The sequence below is a fragment of the Lemur catta genome, chromosome 7, assembly GCF_020740605.2.
Source record: "Lemur catta isolate mLemCat1 chromosome 7, mLemCat1.pri, whole genome shotgun sequence".
NCBI classification, from domain to species: Eukaryota; Metazoa; Chordata; class Mammalia; order Primates; family Lemuridae; genus Lemur; species Lemur catta.
Window position 1 is genome coordinate 83274011 of NC_059134.1, and position 21088 is coordinate 83295098.

The 21088-nt window shown below is 36.2% G+C and overlaps 1 protein-coding gene across 3 annotated transcripts in view; it reads right to left on the reverse strand.

Annotated features, from left to right (window-relative positions):
• Positions 1-234: 234 nt before the first annotated feature.
• The window catches only part of CSTF3 (cleavage stimulation factor subunit 3), a 67681-nt gene continuing 46827 nt past the window's right edge, over positions 235-21088 (reverse strand). Inside the window, exons 5-21 of one of the 3 annotated variants that reach the window (XM_045557750.1) lie at positions 20206-20303; positions 18547-18613; positions 18399-18433; positions 18191-18317; positions 16331-16408; positions 15054-15216; positions 12981-13090; positions 12458-12574; positions 11729-11803; positions 9875-10018; positions 9392-9494; positions 6182-6251; positions 4760-4955; positions 2334-2487; positions 1562-1656; positions 1364-1424; positions 235-941 (exon numbers count right to left, since the gene is read on the reverse strand). In XM_045557750.1, coding sequence (XP_045413706.1) covers positions 739-941; positions 1364-1424; positions 1562-1656; positions 2334-2487; positions 4760-4955; positions 6182-6251; positions 9392-9494; positions 9875-10018; positions 11729-11803; positions 12458-12574; positions 12981-13090; positions 15054-15216; positions 16331-16408; positions 18191-18317; positions 18399-18433; positions 18547-18613; positions 20206-20303 — 1896 coding nt within the window. In that variant the 3' untranslated portion in view covers positions 235-738. Of the gene's footprint in view, positions 942-1363; positions 1425-1561; positions 1657-2333; positions 2488-4759; positions 4956-6181; positions 6252-9391; positions 9495-9874; positions 10019-11728; positions 11804-12457; positions 12575-12980; positions 13091-15053; positions 15217-16330; positions 16409-18190; positions 18318-18398; positions 18434-18546; positions 18614-20205; positions 20304-21088 lie in introns of those variants that run through there. The other 2 variants (XM_045557751.1, XM_045557752.1) reach the window with 2 other exon arrangements.

A 21088-nucleotide genomic window follows, 5' to 3' on the forward strand; every position in this document is an offset into this window, starting at 1 on the left:
CTACAGAAAGTAAGAAAAATTAGCCAGGCATGCTGGTATGCACCTGTAGTCCCAGCTGCTTGGGAGGCTGAGGCAGGAGCATCACTTGAGCCCAGGAGTTTGAGGCTGCAGCGCACTATGATCATGCCACTGCCCTCCAGCTGGGCAACAAAGCACGATCCCATCTCTTAAAAAAAAAAAAAAAAAAAGTTGCTATGGTAATTAAAATCTGTATGAAAGGAGGAGGCGGCATGATGTTTTTGAGATCCTTTTATTTTTTTATAGGACCGTTTTAAAATTTTAAACTACAAAACAGATTCATACATTCTGCCATAAATAAAAACAAACAATAAGGCAGGACTCTACATAAGCAAACCGAGAACAACTGTTTTTCAGAAAATGTGATAAAATGCTTTACAATCATAAGCCATCCAGTTTTTAAAATAAAACTGTTGAAAACTCACAAATCTTCAAGCGGCACATACAAGACACCCTTGAAGAGGGAACACGTGGTTCTGCCATTTTGTACTGTTCTCACATTTTTGAAAACCTAATTTTGCTTAGAGCATGGGTCTTTTCCATATTCTAAAATTCACACAGGTTGGTTTGTTTTTTCTCAAGAACCATATGATAGAGGCACCAATGACAACTTTGCTTCCAAGAACCTTGTAACAAAGCGTTGTCTCTTTTAAACATGTGACTTAAGAGGCAAAAAGGGAGTCCTGGATAAGCGTTTTCTTTCAGAGGCAGGTCTCAGCTTCACCGAATCCGCTTCTGCTGCCGTGCTCTGTAAATGTCATGAACAGGGGGGACGACAGCTCCCTTTTCTTCATCATCATCTGAATCCTCGTTGGGCCTTTTGACAGCCTTGGTGAGTACTGCATTGCTTTCCACTGGGCCATTGCCTTCTACAGCTAGCTCAGGGGCCCCACCAGTAATGATCCTCACAGCTTCCTCAACCGCTATTGAAGTGAAACACAAAGGACTGTTGGAGGGTATTTAAAGTATGCCACTGTGAAAGGATATGTATTTTCTACTTTGAATACTTTATTAGCAAAGCATGGGATAGTACTACTGATACTAAATAATTAAAGGAAAAGACAAAATCTGTTAAAACTCAAAATTATTTTCATAAGCCAAGTCTGATAGTGCATGGTCACATGAATAGAAAAGATAAGCTTTTATGGCATTCTACTTAGTGGAATTAGAATATGAACAAGCTTCTCTCTGCCAAAGAGGGTTCAGATCACTCCTGGGTTTCATTGTACTTCTGCATCTTAGCTGGCTGGTTTTGGAAACTTCAGTGGCAAAGAATAACAATCTCTCCAGCCTAGGAAACAACAATGTCCAATTATACTCTGAAAACGGGGCTTTCATTACTTACTATTTGGTATCTTGCATCTTCGGAAAATTTCCATCAGTTCATCCACTTGTACAAAAGGACCCTATTTTGACACAAATAAATTTTAATCCCCAGTAATCTGATAAGTTAAAATAGCAGTATTTTATTTATGCAAGAGAAAAAGCATACAATTATTATAACCCATAAAGCCAGTATCTACCATGAAAATAGTGAACAAACCTGGAAACAGATAGGAGGAGGGAGAAGTTTCATTAAAACAACAGCTGCGGGAGGTACTGGGAACACTCCACCAGGGACAGGGTGTAAACCTGGAGCTGTGAGAGAAAGAAAAACATAAAGCAAGTGGGATGAAAGAATTTCTGTACATGTAAGAGCTAAATTTCTTTGTCTATGTTGCTTTGTTCTGGACATTTAAAATACTTTTAGTGCTTTACCCACTTGAGCAAACTCAAGTGGGTGAGATAATGAAAGCAGTTTCAACCCCATGGCCACTGGGAGGCAGAAAAGTAGACGAGTGACTTGCATAAGACAACCCAAGGGCTGAACTAAAGTCAGTTTTTGTCAGACTGTTTCTGAGCTGCACAAGTCATTTGTTCAGCAGTCCTGTTTACAGTCAACTATTCAACAAATTTACTCAAGAGCGTCTTGTTCAGAAAGGACCTAGAGGGGCTACTAAACATTAGTAAGTATAAAAATACCAAATAACATTACTAACTTTCCAGCAGTTCACGTAATCTGCATATAGCAGTATTTCTGAAAACTAAGCATTACTGCCAAAATGGGTTACTGGAATCTGGATCATTGAAGTCTTGTTTTTAGGACATTCTTAGTTAATCCAGTTCAAAGATTACAGCCAAGTCACTTGCCATAGTGACGCTAAGTCTAATAAGTAGCCTGCAATGGAAAGGCCATGTTACTTTCCCCCCACACCTTGGATTTAAATCAACAAACAAACCGAGGTCTCGGTACTGGATCTAAAGTCTTGGCTTACGTGCTAAATGTCGTGGCTGAAATGGAATCATCTGCTGAGTGTCTGGTTTAGGGTATTCTGGTTTTCTATCCACTTCATCTTTCAGAACAGGCACTATAGAAGGAGCTACAACTGGGTCTGGAATTATAGCGGCTAGCTTAGCACGGGAGACATCCTGAAAATGCAGAACAGAAGAATCCTAAACCTGAAAAAGGGACTTACAGAGTATAATTGTGCAATTGTATAATCTTGAGGATACAGTGTGAATAATTGGGTTAAAACCACCGAAAGAGAAAATAGAGAAAGATAAGTACTTTAATGGCGGTAGAGACTGTTAAATACTCAACAAGGAAAGCTATTTGGCTCTGAAGACTTGGTATTTTATAACCTTACCACAGCGCCAGTCAAGCAAGAGTGACTACACTCAGTGTCACCAGGTAGGACACTGGAATAGATAGAAGCGTTTGTGAGTAAAGTCATAAGACCAGGAACCAAGTAGGTGGTAAGGTGGTAATTTGAAGGAAAATTCAAAATGTAGCCATTTATTCCCTCTCTGGGGGAATAACTCTGAGGCAAATAGTAACATCTTTTTAAAATTTTTTTTAGGCAGCAAATCTCTCATTCCACATCTCCATTTTATAGGAGGGACTAAACTCAGAAAGGTTTTGGTATTTCCCAGGCCACATGGCTAGTAAGAATAGAGGAGGACTAGAAGCCCAGGGCTCTGACCTCAAACCCATCCACAGTGTTCTTTTTAGACACTAGCAGTGCCCGGCAGGGCTGAGAACAACTCTAAGCTGTGTCAAGGGAGTGATACAACCACTTATTGACAGACACCCTATCTCAGAGGAGCTCCTCTGCTACAGGCAACCATTGTCAATCTACCTGTCTAGGACCAAAAGAATGAACTCTTTATGCCATCATTAAGGGCTACAAAACCATTTCACTTTCTCAATTTGTTCAAATGCAGTTGGTGACATCTGGTATTATAAAAGCAAATCTAAATGAGTAGGAACTTTGGGAATTGTCTCTCTCACTTGCATGTACATACACACCACATGCAGAAGCAGCACATTAATCCTTCTCAAAAGACCAGAAGAGGAGAAACAGAAATACAAGATGGAAAACTCATATTCAAGAAGTAGTTCTACTTGGAAATAGTAAGAAATCTATTTTTATTAGCTTCTTTAATTTTCATCTTGGAAAAGTTGAAATAGCCCTTTTTTTTTCCCCATAACAGCTAACAATTCCACAAAGTAGAGTAAGTCCTCACTTAACATTGCCAATAGGTTCTTGGAAAATGTGACTTGAAGAAAAATGATGTATAACAAAACCAATTTTTTTCTCATTAATGTTATAACAAAACCACGTTAAATGAAGAAATGTTATTCAATGATCTGCTGTATGTTGTTTCACTTCAAATCAAAGTTTCTAAGAACCTATCGCCGATGTTAAGTGAGGACCTACCATAGTCTTAAAACGTCTTGGCTTTTCAAGAAGTAATTAAGCTAGAAGCAGGAACTGCTAATTCCTTGGTTCAGAATAGGAATCTGGGACTGGCACAGAACTGGGGCCTCCCCTAACAAAAATGTCTGAAGCTCAGTTATGGGCAGTTTTTTTCAGATTTGTTAATCTGGTTCAGATACAGATTGAGACCCAGGTCAAAAGAGGGCAATGGGGAAAAGAATGATGGTCAAGAACATCCTAATGCTGGTTGGCTTAAAGGGACCAACCAAAGACTTTTGTGCATATAGCCTCCCTTCTGCTTTCCATCTTGGTCTTTGTTCACGTGACACAGAAAGATTAAGAAATGATAGAATCATAGCTTTCACAGCAAGGGCTATTTCTGGAGCTGTGTAAACATGAATCTCTCCCCCTGGCCTGTACAGGTTCAGGTACTAGATTTATTTTCTTATAACTCTATGTAGAAGAGTTTCATACTTAGATAAGCTAATCCCTGAAGGGCTACTGAAGGAGTGCTGTTGTAAGGATACAAATCCCTTAAGGAACTTTATGGATTTAACAAGCTGTAATGTTTCTTCATCGTATCTTACAAAATATGCATCAGGAACTACCTTTGCATTAAGATCTGTTAATACATGTTCATTAATTTGTTAAGAGCTATTAAAAATAAAATAATACCTAAGATGATACTTCAATTTTCTTTTTCTTTAAAAATTTCTCCCCCTCCACCAGGCATAAGATATAAGGCACTGACAATTTCAGGGGCAGAATGAAAGTATTTTTAAAATCTCATTTCAATTCTCATTTTGTTCAGCTACTTTTGACATTGTTTCATAAACCCAAGGAACTTTTTTCTTGTTTTCTGCAAATCTATTCTAAAACTAGATTAACTTATATTTTGGAATTTAGAGTGAAGGTTATCCATGAACTCTTCTAAAACACTGGAAAAGGACATTATACACATTTTGATCCTAAGTACATACCTTATAACCAAGTGCTTTTAGTTCACTCGTAGAGCAAGGATATAGATCCATGAACTTGTATCTGTCTACCAGTAAAGCTGTTTCTTTGCCTTCATACTCTTCTTTGAATGCCGTAAACCGTCTTTTCTCCACTTTGAGTATGCTAGCTAGATCACCAATATTACTCTCGAAAGCTAGAAATCGGGCCCAGATTTCTCTGTAAAAATAAATATAATCAATACTTCAATTATTCTGGGTTTGGGACAGGACAGTTCATTTACAAAAAAGCCTTAAGTTCCCCATTTCCCCCCTAACTTTTAAGAAGCTTTTTTTATTATAAACATTTCCAAACTACAGAAAAATAGTATAACGAATACCTAAATACCAATACCTAGCTTGTTAATATTTTGCCATATTTGCTTCATCTTATTTTACTTAAGCATTTCAAAGTAAATTATAGAGATAACATTTTACCCTAAATATTAATACTTCAGTATTTAAGCCCTTTTTTGAGTTTTTACTTATTTAGCACACCTTCCTATTCTTTGTGGTCAACAAGAAAGACATTTACCTTAGAGAGAGAGTAAACTCTAGGTGTAAGAGTTCTAATAGGAACCTAGACAGATTTTTAATTTCTCCTGAATAATGTGTCTTCATTTTATTTAGTGGCATGAATTATAATGTAGAATACATTTTCATCTAATGTATGAACAAAAATATATTCTAAAATCTAATGATTACTCTCTGTTGTTTCCCATTAATGTGGACCACTGGGGACAAATTGGTGCCTCATTACTATTTTAATAGCCAAAGTTAATGGTCAAACTACTTAAACATCTTTGTACTAAAGTAATATATTGAGTACCTGTTATATACCAGGTAGGAGACTATCAGGAAAATCCTACACTGGTAAACATTATTGTTACTCAATAAGAAAGTGAGGATTGGTAAGGTTATGTTTGCCCAATGTGTCCAGTTGGCTGAGCTGGAAATTGCACCCAAGACTCCAAAGCCTTACTGTTTCCACTGTACCGTATACCATGTTGTTCCTCTGTTTGGTAAAACTGACAGAGTGAACATAAATCGGGGACATAATATGTACAACAAACTAAATATGTAAGTCTGCTTTTGAGTAAGGGAGGTAAAAATTTCAGAACTCCTCTCAACATGTTCATATCAATTTCTAGGGATATATTAAACTAGAAAGATATATTAAAATATTTAATAATTGCTTGCTAAGGTATCTCTTAAAACAATTCTAATCACTAGGAAGAAAATTTAAAAATAATCTTAAACAGTTATGAAAATATTGCAGGTAGGTAAAATAAGTCTTGAAGGAGAAAGGAAATTTCTCCTGAAACTCTTATGCAAGCAAACATTCACCCCATAGATCAATTAAAGCTACCTTTAGAACCCAACCAACAAGTTTTCACAATGGCTTACCCAGATTTCTCAGGAGGAAGGCTTCCAGATGTTAAAACTCGTTCAAACAAAACTCGAGTATTATTGTCCTCTAGGATATTTAAAAAGATTTAAAATATTTTTTTAAAAAGTTCACTTTTACAATTCAACAATATATTCTCACATGCATTATCTCACTTAACCCTCACAAAAATCCTATGCAAAAAGGTAACTGTCATCACCCCTGATTTTTATGGATGAGGAAACTTGAGGTTCAAAAAGATTAAGTAATTTGATCTGGTCTGTTGTTGAGTAGCAGAGCAGTAACTAGAAGTCAGGTGTTTTCACTTCTAGTTCATCCCTTCTCTGTACTGTATAGCAGTTGTAATGCAAAACAACTATAACAGTGTGATGTCTAAATCAGCTATCCCATTTGCCTTTTAAAAATAATGAAAATTACATGTCTGCTGACATTATAATAGGCTACCACTATTTTTTAAACACATTGAATGTGAAATATGGCAACCTCAAACTTAAACATAATTGAGTTTCTTATTTTGAGGTACCATGACTATGCTATATCTAGCTCCTTTCACTTCTTATAGAGATAATGATAACTAGGTTGGTAGGTAGATATGCAAATGTAAATGAATTAAGAAGGGTTGCCAAAGGTGGATTAAATTTTAAGAATCTTAGGAGGGCCTCTATAGTTGGAAGAGAGAAAATGACACTTCTTGCTATTATAAACTGTAAGAGATCATTTAAAATTTAAGGATCGTGGCCGGGCAGTATGGCTCATGCCTGTAATCCCAGCACTTTAGGAGGCCAAGGCAGGAGGATTGCGTGAGGCCAGGAGCCTACAATATAGCAAGACCCCATCTCTACAAAATATTTTTTTAAAAAATTAGCTGGACATGGTGGTACACAACTGTAGTACTAGCTACTTGGGAGGCTGGGGTGGGAGGCTCACTTGAGCCCAGGAGTTCAAGGTTACAGTGATTGGGGCCACTGCACCCCAGCCTGGGTAACAGAGTAAGACCCAATTTCCAAAAACAAAACAAAGAAATAAAATGTAAAAATCTAACAGTAAATCTACTAACAACCATTGAATTGTATACTTAATGCACTTATGGTACATAAATTATACAATAAAGTTGTTAAAAAGAAAAAAATCCAACAGAGTGGTTGGTTTTCATTGCCTCAGAGTAGTTATTTGGTTTATTATTAATACATGTCCATATGCAAAATAAAAGCATGAAATTAAATGTATTGGACCAAAGAAGATGGCACCATTTGTGTGGCTTCCATCTTCAATTTAACATATTGTACTTTTTAAAATGTTAAATAATAAATTTTGCATTTTATCCTTTTAGCTTTATCCCAAGCTTTGCTTCAGACACACTTTTTGCCATTCCACATAACTTTCCCACTATTTGTTATATGCTGTGTTCTCTGCCTAGAATAATCCCCCCTTCTCTTTCTTTACTTGGCTAACTACTGCTCATCTTTAAAGATCCAACTCATGTGCCCTTCTCTGAACAGTACCGTCCAACAGAAATACAATGCAAGCCACATATGTAATTTAAATTTTCTGCTAGCCATATTAAAAAGAGTAAAAACAGGTGAAATATTGTATTTAACCCAATATATCTAAATTCTTATTTCAACATATATTCAATATGAAAAATTATTAAAATTTTTTTTTTTGGTACTAAGTCTTTGAAATCTGGTATGTATTTTACACTTACATCACATTTCATTTCAGCTTAGTCATGTTTCAAGTGCTCAATACCTAACAGTCTAGTGGCTACCATAATTGCACAGCACGGTTCCAGAACTTAAATTACACTCTCTTCTCAGTGCTTCTAAAATATTTAATTCAGGATTCTATTATAGTACTTAGCACATTTTTTCATGATCACCACCTGCCATTATAAATAGTTAACATTTATAGAATGGTGATAAGCATTCCATAAATGTTAAGTAAAAGACATGCAAAAACTCATTTATCCTCTCAACAATCCTATGAAAGGTATTCTTATGACCATTCTGCAGATGACAAAACTGAAATTTAAGATTACACATCTAACCTCAGAAGTACGCTACAATGAAGCATCAGATGATGATGCAATTATATTTGCACATTGGATTCCCCTGTAAGAATGCTCTGGTAATGAGAATGGAGTCCTATTCCCCTTTGTACTTCCAGACCCTGGTAACCAAAAGGTAATGAATAAATGTTTGACGATGGATGGGTGGATAGATGAATGAATGAACTACGTAAGATGTTGATTTTGGAAGACAATAATGCTGATATTAGATGTCATCCTTATTTTAAAAATAATAAAAATATTATACATACTAGTAACTATACTAAAAAAACAGGCAAAATAATTTAAAATTGGTAAGGAACATTGATTTTGTACAAGAAAACTTTATCAACCAAATGCCCTACTATCTCACTTTTTGAAGTTAAGTCTTTTCCCAGAGTGTAGAATCACTAAGCTGAAATACAAAATCATATTTAAGTTTTATTTCTCTATACTATTTAGATACATAGAATGCTATATTTTTCTGAAATGTCATTAAAATTATTAATTTATACTTATTTCTATAATCATTCATTTACATGGCACATAATTGTATATTTCTTTCTTAAACCAACTTTTATACCAGATCATTTTTTGTCAAGAAATTGCATATCCTAGACTGTAGGTAATTAGACTGAATGAATTACCTAGTACAGTGCCTAGTATGTGGTATGAACTCAATAAAGGATGGCCATTATTATTACAACAGAATAGGGAAATAAAGATGCTAAAAAACCATAATGTTTCTTTTTTAATCTCTTCCCCACTAGCCTCAAGGTATTTTACTACTCTGGCATCTTTGAGATTTGGTAGCTGGAGGGTTTTTTGTCTATTTTCCCTCCAGGAAACAAGAGACAATTTGCTGAGAGTTATCAGAAATGAATATAAACAACTCTTTGTTTCCTAATTCTGACTGCAGCTTTATCCTACTGCTGATGGCACTTTAATGATTAAAGACCATTCTGCAGAATCAAAAAGCACCTATCATTACTCAATAAATATAAAGTCATGGTTGATAGGCCACAAATATTTCTTGAGTGCCTATCAAGTTCCTGTCTGGTATGATGTCAAAATCTTAATACATTCAAGAAGGAAAAAATATCCAGCAATGTAATTTCAAATGGTTTAACATTAACCATTATAGATTCTAGAATCAACTTACCATTGAGGTGAGAAAGATAGTCAATATAGGCTAGGACATATTCTGGAATGTCTCCATACTTCTTTAGCCCCAGTTCAAAAATCTTAAAGGCAACAGATTTGTCCTAGAAGTAAAGAGAGTAAAGTACTGATTTCCACGAAATGTCAGACAAGATACTCAAAAGAATATTAAAATTGCAACACCTAAATATGACTAGGTATGTAAGAAGTAAAATGGAAATATCATGTTAAGTAAAAATTGCTGAGCTAAAAACTATTCAAGGGGGTTTAGGTTTTGAAATATGGGGTTTAATAAGGCATAAATTAACAGGCAGTTGGAGATTTGGATGATACTCCATATAATTTTACACAGATATACTTAGATTTCCTCCACAAAATGGAGCAATTAGAGTTCAGTGACAGAAACTAGGATGACCTTCTTTTAATTGATATATCTCAGATGAAGAAAATTATTTTACCTTTATACTTGTATTTCAGTATTTACCTTACTACAGTAATACTCCATGAGTGCTGCAGTAACATAGACATGGTGGCGGGTTCTGGTATCTTCTCTTGCTTTTTTAAATATCATTCTTCCAGATTTGATACCTTCTGCTCTCCTTGCAAATTTCATATATTGGATATATACCTATGGGAGAAAAGTATTTGTATTCTACAAATTAGGCAGTATGTTTCCCATATATAAAAGCAATCCCGAATACCCAAGAAATTAGAGAGTAAGGTTATAGATAACATACTATTTGAATCCACAAGGTGATTTTTTCTGGTATTAGAGATACATGCAAATTAATCTGGTTTTGTTTTTTATTGAGATATAACTCACATACCAAAAAATTCACCCTTTAAAGTGTACAATTCCCTGGTTTTAAACATATTCACAAGGTTGTGCAATCATCATCAGTATCTAATTCTAGAATATTCAAATTAAATTTTAAGGGAGAAAAAGGTGAAACTAATAGAAAACACTCCATTAATGAATGCCAAGATCTAGAAAACTTAAGGTTTGATTTAATATAAGCATGTTTTACAATGTATGTTTAACTTTACATTTTCTTGGTTTATTTAAATAAGCCCACTACTCTATTTTCCAAAGACCATATAATGGAACTTTATTGATAAACTATGAGCCACTTTATATACCCAACACCTACAGAGTGTCCCCCACGTGATGAGTACACAGTATTTTTTTAATGAAAAAATGACTATTTGTAGGGTCCTGGTTTGCCTAGTTTTGATGGATGAATGAACTATAAGTTCCTTAAGGAAAAGAATTTTATCTAGTTTGTCATTATATTGTTGGAGTCTAGCACAATGCATAAATTCCAGCAATATTTTTGCTGAATGAATTTTAAAATGATGAATAAATACAAGCAATTAGAGCAGTAGAATCCAGTATAAACAAACAAACAAAAAGCAGTGTAGCTGTAATTGACTTGAGGCAGAGGAGAGTCTAGAGCCCCATACATAGGCCTGTCCCCTTCGCCTCCCACTGTGAGAGTTCCACTGCACATTTGCAGAAACTTAAGGCTTTGAAAACTACCTCTCCAGAACAGGATTTAGGATAAAGTGAGTTTTTGCCCAACCTCTTCCCAGGATATTGATTTTTCCTGCCTCATTTAAAAAGACGTATTTATTAAGCAATAATTATGTGGTATAAAGAGGCTTCAAACCATGCTCACAGAAAGTGTTAAAATCCCTTTGTAGGCCGGATGCGGTGGCTCACGCCTGTAATCCTAGCCCTCTGGGAGGCCGAGGCGGGTGGATCGCTCAAGGTCAGGAGTTCGAGACCAGCCTGAGCAAGACGCCGTCTCTACTAAAAATAGAAATAAATTATCTGGACAACTAAAAATATATATAGAAAAAATTAGCCGGGCATGGTGGCGCATGCCTGTAGTCCCAGCTACTCAGGAGGCTGAGGCAGTAGGATTGCTTAAGCCCAGGAGTTTGAGGTTGCTGTGAGCTAGGCTGACGCCACGCACTCACTCTAGCCCGGGCAACAAAGTGAGACTCTGTCTCAAAAAAAAAAAAAAAAAAAAATTCCTTTGTAGCTACTTCATGCGCTGCATTAAAAAGAAAAAAGTCCAGCAGAGATCAGATAAGTAATTGTCAGCGATTAGGGGAAAGAGTTACCTACAAAGGGGTCACATGAGGGAATTTTTAGGGGCTGATGGAAGTATTTTGTATCTTAAACTGTGATGGTGGTCCCACAACTTGATGTTATTTTTCAAGATTCATAGAACCATACAAGAAAAATAGTGAATTGTGCTGTATATAAATTTAAATTATTTTTTGTTAATCAGACTGAAAAGGTGGGAGAGAGATTTGTAAAGTTACTCACCAAGGTGGGGTCAATATCCTCAATTGCCAAAAGTCTGTTATATATACTGTGAACCTTCTCATACTTCATGCGACTCTAAGGCGGTGGAGAATAAGTGAATATAAATATACGGTCGTAAACAAGCAGGGATTTGAGCTCTAAGGAATCTGGAAGCTGTGTATTTTGCCCCCATAATGGCACCTACTTTGAGCACAAATATAATGAGCTAAGGACTAGTAACTGTTCATTTTGCATTATCTCTATCAAAAGCAATATGCTGGCTGGGCGCGGTGGCTCACGCCTGTAATCCTAGCACTCTGGGAGGCCAAGGTGGGAGGATTGCTCGAGGTCAGGAGTTCGAGACCAGCCTGAGCAAGAGCGAGACCCCGTCTCTACTAAAAATAGAAAGAAATTAGCGGCCCAACTAAAAAAATATATATAGAAAAATTAGCTGGGCATGGTGGTGCATGCCTGTAGTTCCAGCTACTCGGGAGGCTGAGGCAGGAGGATCACTTGAGCCTAGGAGTTTGAGGTTGCTGTGAGCTAGGCCGACGCCACGGTACTCACTCTAGCCTGGGGCAACAAAGCTAGACTCTGTTTCAAAAAAAAAAAGAAAAACCGCCCTCCACACCCCCCCCACGCCCCGCCAAAAAACAAAAGCGATATGCCAAGCAAAAAAGCAGCCAGAAAAAAAATTCCATCTTGCAGTAATTCTTGAATTACAGGAAAGTTCTAAACATTTTTACTCACCTCTTCATAATCCGCATATGCAAAATAAAGAAGCATATTCTTCTTTAATAAAGTGCTTATGGCTCTTTCATATATATTAGCAGCTTCATCACTAAATAATTTGGCATTATTCATATCCTAGGAGGAAAAGAAAAGCCTATCCTCAATAATCGTAATAAAGTTGAAAGAGAATAAATAAAATCGAATCTATTTGTTTCTAGAAAACACACACATATGCACACACACGAATACATATGCATTTATGGATTCTAAAAAAAATTCCAAAGACTTCTTCCATTATTTTAACTTATAAAAGAATCATGCAAGTACTCTAAATCATTCATTACTTTAATACTTTAGAAACAGCCACTATATTTTAATTGTAAGGCAGTATAATTACACAAGTGTCACTAAGATTCATATTGACATGTTTATAATTTTCAAGACTTTATTACCAAAATTCAATGCTATATTTTTTAGCAAATCATTGCTATAACAAAACCATAAAAAGACCAAAGCGGGAGTGGGGGTAAGGAATACTCACTCCCTTCTCTGCAAGCAGTTTACTTGACTGCTCAAGATACTGGGCAGCTTCATACCAAATATCAGGGTGATGGCCCAGCACAAGCAGGCACTGTTCGTAAGCAAACATAACTAAGGAAAGACATTCACAAAAACATTCAATTAAAATAAATATTATTTGTAAAACCCATCAATACAAGCATCATAACTAAATTATTAGGCTAAGATACGGTCTTCAAAAATGAATAACAATTAGAAATAAAAAGCTTTAGTGATTTCTGGCACCATCATTCACCCAAGCCCCATCTGTCCACCATTTATTAAATTAATATTTATTGAGTACAAACTATATGCTAGGGAATGTGATAGGCATTATGAGTACACGAGTGAATAAGAATTCCTATATTCAACAAGTCTGCAGTATATGCTTTAAGAAAGCAAAGATAAAAAGTATTATGATGAGGAAAGTAAAGTCGTACTCCTGAAACTTACAGCAGCCAGAATTAACATAGCTTAGGAGCTAAAGAAAGGCTTCACTAAGGAACTGACTTCTAAAAACCTGAAGAAGGGATATAAGCTGGTCAGATAAGAAAGTAAGTACAGTGGAAGAAAGATGGGGTAGATACAAAAGTGATGTAGGCAGAGGAAACAGTATTTGCAAAGACCTACAGGTGAGAGAGCAATGCAAGATTGAGGAATTCAATAAAGTTCCAAATTCCAGTCCAGCAGTGGTAGAGTAGTTTGTATCAGACTAACCCTCCTGAAAGTAAAAATTATAAACAAACAAACAAACAAAAACAAAAAGCAACTATTTAAGGTATTGGAGAATGACCAAAAAAGCAGCAGAACTCATAGATTGAGCCCTTAAAAAAAGGGAACCACACTAGGTGAGGTCCATACTTAATATGGCATTTTCCTTCAAGAGCACACCCATGTCTGTGCAATTCTGACAAAAAAAGAACTCCAGTCAAATGCTACAGACTTACTGGCCAGGAGTAACATGGAGAGCTGCACTGTGAGAGTAGCTGGAAATTGAAGGGGGAAATTCCCAAAAGAAGAGAGCCAGAGCCTGAAAATCTGGGCATAAATGTCCTCAAATCCTTAGCTGATCCCTGAAATGCACATACACAGGAAAGAATATAAAGAGACCAGCTGAAAGCAAAGCTGGAAGCCTGAAATAGTTGAAGAGATATCTCAGCAGCTGCCTATTTTAAGAGAGACCAAGTTTGGAATTTGAGTCCCACCCAGTTAGGTGGCTGAGTTTTTTGTTTTGTTTTTTTTGTTTTGTTTTGTTTTTAATTTTTTATCTATTTGCTAGCTTCCTCCCTCCCTCCTTTGGTGGTTTCAGTTAATACCTTGGACTTTCCATTCTGTTTTAGGAGTAAAGACTAAGGACTAAGAGATTTACCCTGAGATTAAGGATAAAACTAAAACACATCTGTTTTAGTTATAAAACCAAACTGCCACAAAGTCCTAGTGATCTGCGAGTAATTTAACTTCCTACTGAAATAAAACTCAGCATTCTTCAAAGGAAGATAACAGAATCCAGAGTCTTTACAATGTATCATTTGTACATTTGTACAATGTCCAAATGAAAAAATTTAAATGTCTGGACATGTGATAAAACAGGAAAATATGACCCAAAGTTAAAAGAAAAAACAATCAAAGAAAACGAACTCCATGATGGCTGATGGCCCAGATGCTGGAATTCACAGATGAAGACTTTATAACCACTGTTATAAATATGTTCACGAATATTTTAAAAAAAAGATAGTAATGGACACACATGGAATCTCAATGGAGAAATTGAAACTATAAAAAAGGAATTATAAAAAATAAAAAACTCCTAAAATGGAAATTTATAGAACTTAAAAGTATGAAATGAAGAATTCACCAGATGGGCTTAATAGCACACTGCATGTGATAAAACAAAGGTTCAGTGAACATGGAGATAGAGCCAATAAAAATTACTGAATCTAAAGAACATAAGAGAAAAAAAGATTACAGGTAAAAAACAGAGCTTCAGTAACATATGGGAATATCAAGTGTCCTAACATACATATAATTGGAGTTCCAGGAAGCTTAATCTTGTTACCTCTTTTTGTTATAAGGGTCTGATCTTCTGTACGAAGAGGGTTGCTCTTTTCCCACTGTATATATTTCTTCCACATGTCTACTTGCTGAGCTTCTTGAGGAGTATTCTGAGGAGGCACTGAGGGAGCATTGCGGTCCAAACCTTTCATTACTGTCTCATATTCCTAAACAACAAGAATTTAGAATTCTTTGGTGAGCCTGGAACAACTTAGATAAACAGGATGAAGTTGATCAGTTAGGAATACTTCATTTGAAATGCCTAATTTTTCCAAAGCACTTTGTTAATATAATCTAAACTATTTAAGAGTAGATGGCCGGGCGCGGTGGCTCAGGCCTGTAATCCTAGCACTCTGGGAGGCCGAGGCGGGTGGATTGCTCAAGGTCAGGAGTTCGAGACCAGCCTGAGCAACAGCGAGACCCTGTCTCTACTAAAAATAGAAAGAAATTATCTGGCCAACTAAAATATATATAGAAAAAATTAGCCAGGCATGGTGGCGCATGCCTGTAGTCCCAGCTACTGGGGAGGCTGAGGCAGGAGGATCGCTGAAGCCCAGGAGTTTGAGGTTGCTGTGAGCTAGGCTGACGCCATGGCACTCACTCTAGCCGCAATAAAGCGACACTCTGTCTCAAAAAAAAAAAAAAAAAAAGTGGAGAGAAAGATAACAGAATTATTAACCATTCAAGAACAGGTTCCCAGGAACTGGGTGAACAAAACACCCTGCTGTTCTGGGCCCTCTCCACAGATGATCTAGGAGGTCACTCCTAAGATGTAGGAGTTGACAGATCAACATGACTAAAGATCTGGTGGCATTATTATTGTCATCTTGGGAGGAACTATCTGTCTTTTTAAATGTCAACAGTTCGTATTAATAAGCTATTTTTCCTGATTTCTAAGAGTGTCAATAAATGGAAAGATATGTACACAATACAAAATCTGTCCCTGAGAGCTATGTTATTAGATCACAGAGTAGTACAGTATTCAGATGAACAGATATGAGGGAAGGATAAGAACTACTTCAATTCTAGGTAGAACCTTGTCTCTATATCCTCTGTTTTCACATTTTAAAAAATAATTTCTTCCAAACCTGATTTATTTTGTCCTTGCAAAGAGATGTTTCATTTCAAATGTACCATCTTCTCAGACATTGCAATTAACCATTGTTAGTTAAGATTGGTAATTACTGAAAATATCGAGAGTAATATCACATAGGAAAAGCTCTGCTGTAAACAACAGACTCATATTATCATTAAAATAAACGGCCTGATGGGATTCCATACCTTTGCTACACGCCTAGCATTCATGTAATCTCTACTCCGATCTTCAATCATTTTTTTAGCTAAATGAATATTGATACCCTAAGAAAAAACAAAAACAAATTATTTTAAAATTAATTATAATATTTTTACAGTTAATTTGTTCACTTACTAAGTAACTTTAAATTCTTTATTTTAAAAGATTTTTTATTTAATAAAATAAGCATTCTCAATCACATTATATGCTTCAAAGATTAACAGGATCTGCTTCTATGTCTATTATGAGCTGGCACTAAGTTTCCATATATCAGGAATTTTTAAAGATGGAATCATTTGGAAAGGGTCAATTATTTCATATAAAATTCTACTAAAACAAGAATGACATACAGATTCATTTGGGTGAATAGCCATGGCTTGACTTTAATAGCCCTTTTCTAAGTAGGTGTTCATAGCTTTAAAAACAAATAAAACCAGAAGTAGCAAGGAAAGATAAATATTACCACTCATGCCAGCTGTTCTTAATGAGTAGTCCAAGGATCCTGGTCCCCTAGACTCTTTCAGCGGATCCATGAGATTGAAAACAATTTTCATATAATAGTAAGACATTATTTGCCTCTCTTACAAATACGAAGTGGACTTTATGATGTTCAATATCAAACACAATTAACTTTAGAAGTAGATATGAAGATCTAGCTATCTTCTATTACACTAAATGTTAAAAAAGATCTGCAAAAATATAAAACAATGCCACTATTAGCCAGGCGTAGTGGCTCACACTTCTAATCCCAGCAACCCGGGAGGCTGAGGTGGGAGGATAGCTTGATCCCAGGAGTTCAAGACCAGCCTGGGTAACAGAGAGAGACCACGTCTTTAAAAATGAAAAAAATTAGCTGGGCATTGCCTGTAGTCCCAGGTACTTGGAAAGCTGAGGCAGGATTGTTGATAGCTCAGGAATTCAAGGATGCAGTAAGCTATGATGTTCCCACTGCACTCCAGCCTGGGCAACAGAGTAAGAACTTGTCTCTAAAAAAAAAAGAGTCACTCTTCTCATGTAGTTTTAAAACAAATGCTACTTATATTAAAATGTAAAGGGTTTATTATTATTACTTTTAAGGAAATTAATAAATATCTTGAAAATGTCCTAGTTTTAATTTCTAATATGCTAACTATTGATAGCTAAAACCACATTATAAGTTCCCTTCCTAGGTTTGGAACGTGTTGTGAAAAAATAAAAATAAAAAATAAAAATTCTTTGTGGTCTTTAATAATTTTTAAAATCCAAAGACCATAAAGTTTGAGAACTACTGTCCATGCCTGTGAAGGAACAGTTTCACTACCCTACATAGTTCTTCCAAATCACAATGTGCACACAAGGAACTTTCTTTTAATGATTCAGCTTATTTGCCATGTATGTTTATGTACATATGGGCTGATTAGCTCAGCTACTTAAAGCATATACCAATTACACAAGGATCCTGAATTAAAGCCGCATATTTCACAGATTCAAACCAATAATCACATCATTGTCATTAGGTGAGAGAGGTGCATAGCACTGAAAATTAATTACAAAAAGGTGGTACTATTTTATAGGAGGTCAATGGCAATATGTGTGTATGAATGTGTGGATATGACATAGCATCAAAAAAAAGTTTTATAAGAATTATTGTTCTTCCAGAATATACTCTCATAAATAACACTTATATGGAGACTTTCGAAGCCTTGTAAAATAGGAGTAGCTCTTTTATTGCAATCAATACAAAAACAAACAATCTGTAACAATTGATATCCAGGTACCTGATACTAGAAAGCCTAGCATCCACAAATCCACAATGCATAAAAATTAAAATGGCCTGGTTTATAATAAACAACTCTGGCCTGATTTACCTCTTCATACTTGTTATAGTCTCTCCAGAGTTGTTCAATGTTGATCATTGGATTAACGCAACCTCGTTGATAAACTCTTCGGACAGCTGTTATTCTCTGATTTTCTGCGTAAGATCCAACAGCTTCTCTGAGATTGGATAAGAAATGCCATCAATTAATTATATTATACCTAAATTAACAGTTTACATAAAACTGTAAAAATACTTACACGCCTTTTAAGAAATTGATGTAATCCACCCAAATCTAAGAAAGGAAATAAAAGGTTAATATCTTTCTTGATATTTCAAATACAAGTATACATATTAAGATTTTTTTCCTACAGATCACATGGAGCAGAGAAAAAAACTTAACTCTACCTGATAGGACATAATTTCCATTCCAATTTTATCCAGTGCAAAGTCATATGCTTGAGCCATTTTTTCTCTGAAATAAATGTGAAAGACATGGTTGTTAAAAAATGTTTGTTATTAAAGTCTACAACTAAAACATAACTTCTGATCACGTGATCAGAACAGCATTTGAACCTTTTCTATAAATAAAAATTAAAGACATCTTTGTAAGTATATAAAGTAGTTCTTTTATGTTTAGCTTGTGAGTGTCATTATGTACTTTGTTTCCTTTATCTACTGCTTGTGAGTTTATCAAAGATAAAGCCCATGTCTTACTTATCTTTATATTCTTTAAGTTGCCTAATTTTATATGTAGCTAATTCAAAGGTAGAAACACGTAGTTCTCGAATTAAGGAGGTAAGTTATATCTGAAGATGTTAGCTCTAAAATAAAATTTAGGGAGAAAGAATTTCCTTTTTAACATAAGGCAATAATGTATAATAAGGAAAAGATAATAAAGATAGAATTATAGGCCAGGCGCAGTGGCTCATGCCTGTAATCCTAGCACTCTGGGAGGCCGAGGCGGGAGGATCGCTTGAGGTCAGGAGTTTGAGACCAGCATGAGCAAGAGCAAGACCCTGTCTCTACTAAAAATAGAAAGAAATTATATGAACAGCTAAAAATATGTACATAGAAAAGTTAGCCGGGCATGGTGGCGCATGCCTGTAGTCCCAGGTACCCGGGAGGCTGAGGCAGAAGGATTGCTTAAGCCCAGGAGTTTCAGGTTGCTGTGAGCTAGGCTGACGCCACGGCACTCTAGCCTGGGCAACAGAGTGAGACTTTGTCTCAAAAAAAAAAAAAAAAAATAGAATTCTAGTCATAGAAATAACCTGCCTGTTATGAACAAAAACAGCATCAGAAAAGGTCCATTATTTAAATTCAGCAAAGATGGATAGGTGGGTGTGAGGAAGAGTGGGGAGGTTAACTACACAATAGAGTAGTCAAAGATCCCTTGGATCACTTAAGTTCCACATTGCATTGCAACCTGCCAAGAGTGGTGCCAGTAAAAGTATAAAGATGCTGGCTGGGCGTGGTGGCTCATGCCTGTAATCAATCCTAGCACTTAGGGAGGCCGAGGTGGGAGGATTGCTTGAGGCCAGGCATTTGAGACCAGCCTGAGCAAGAGCAAGACCCCGTCTCTACAAGAAAAATTAGAAAAATTAGCCAGGCATAGTGGTGTACACCTATAGTTCCATAGCTACTCAGGAAGCTGAGGCAGGAGGATCACTTGAGCCACGGAACTTGAGGTTGCAGTGAGCTATGATGATGCCACTGCACTCTAGCCCAGGTAACAGAGCAAGACCCTGTCTTAAAAAAAAAAAAAAAAGTACAAAGATGTTTTAAAAAGTTTGACAGCAAGCCTGTTAATAAAGTGGTGGTTTGGTGTTGCGAATATACAGTGTTTCAATATAGAAGGGCTTGAGTGATTCCATTCTCCAAAGTAAGACTAATGCCACTGGCTTTCTTTGAAGCACTTTTCCCAAGGTTACTGACTTCTTGGGGAATCCTGACTTTTCAAATCTTTACATCTCTTCCCATCTGGAACTAAGAGAAGATGTGAGTTTATGTGGGATTCATTGTGTACCTGGTGATGACTTGCATTAGTAAGATCTTGATTTCACTTACTTGTAACTTGGTAGTTTACCCTTGGTTTCTCGGACATAAGAAAGATAACACTTCCATAAATCAATGTGTAAAACCTTCATAAGGCATCTCTGAAATAGCTTTAAATACAAGAATATATTATAAGAATACAGCTAAATAAATTTTACATGTACACAGATGAAATGTAACATTAAGAAAACGGGCCAGGCGCGGTGGCTCACGCCTGTAATCCTAGCACTCTGGGAGGCCAAGGCGGGTGGATCGCTCAAGGTCAGGAGTTTGAGACCAGTCTGAGCAAGAGTGAGACCCCTGTCTCTACTAAAAAAATGGAAAGAAATTATCTGGCCAACTAAAATATATATAGAAAAAAAATTAGCCGGGCATGGTGGCGCATGCCTGTAGTCCCAGCTACTCGGGAGGCTGAGGCAACAGGATCGCTGAAGCCCAGGAGTTTGAGGTTGCTATGAGCTAGGCTGACGCCACGGCACTCACTCTAGCCCGGGCAACACATGTCTAAAAAAAAAAAAAGGAAAAGAAAACAAATTCACCTAAGTGAAGTTTTTCAGGAATGGAAAAACAACCACATGTGTTTGGAACGAATCAATGGGCACACATGGGCACAGAGAGAATTAAAAGCCATTGGAAATTAAGAAGGGGAGAGGGGTGAGGGGAAGGAGGGGAGGGGTAAAAATTTACCTAACAGGTACAATGAACATTATTTATATTATTTAGGTGATGGGCACACTAATAGCCCTGACTTAATCATTATAAAAGCTATTCATGTACCAAAAACATTTGTACCCCCTTAATATTTTGAAATAAAAATAAAAAACAAAACTCAGATCCCTTCATGAATTTCTTATTAATAAAAGGCAAATAAAAATTTCCTCGTTTTCAGTTTAGA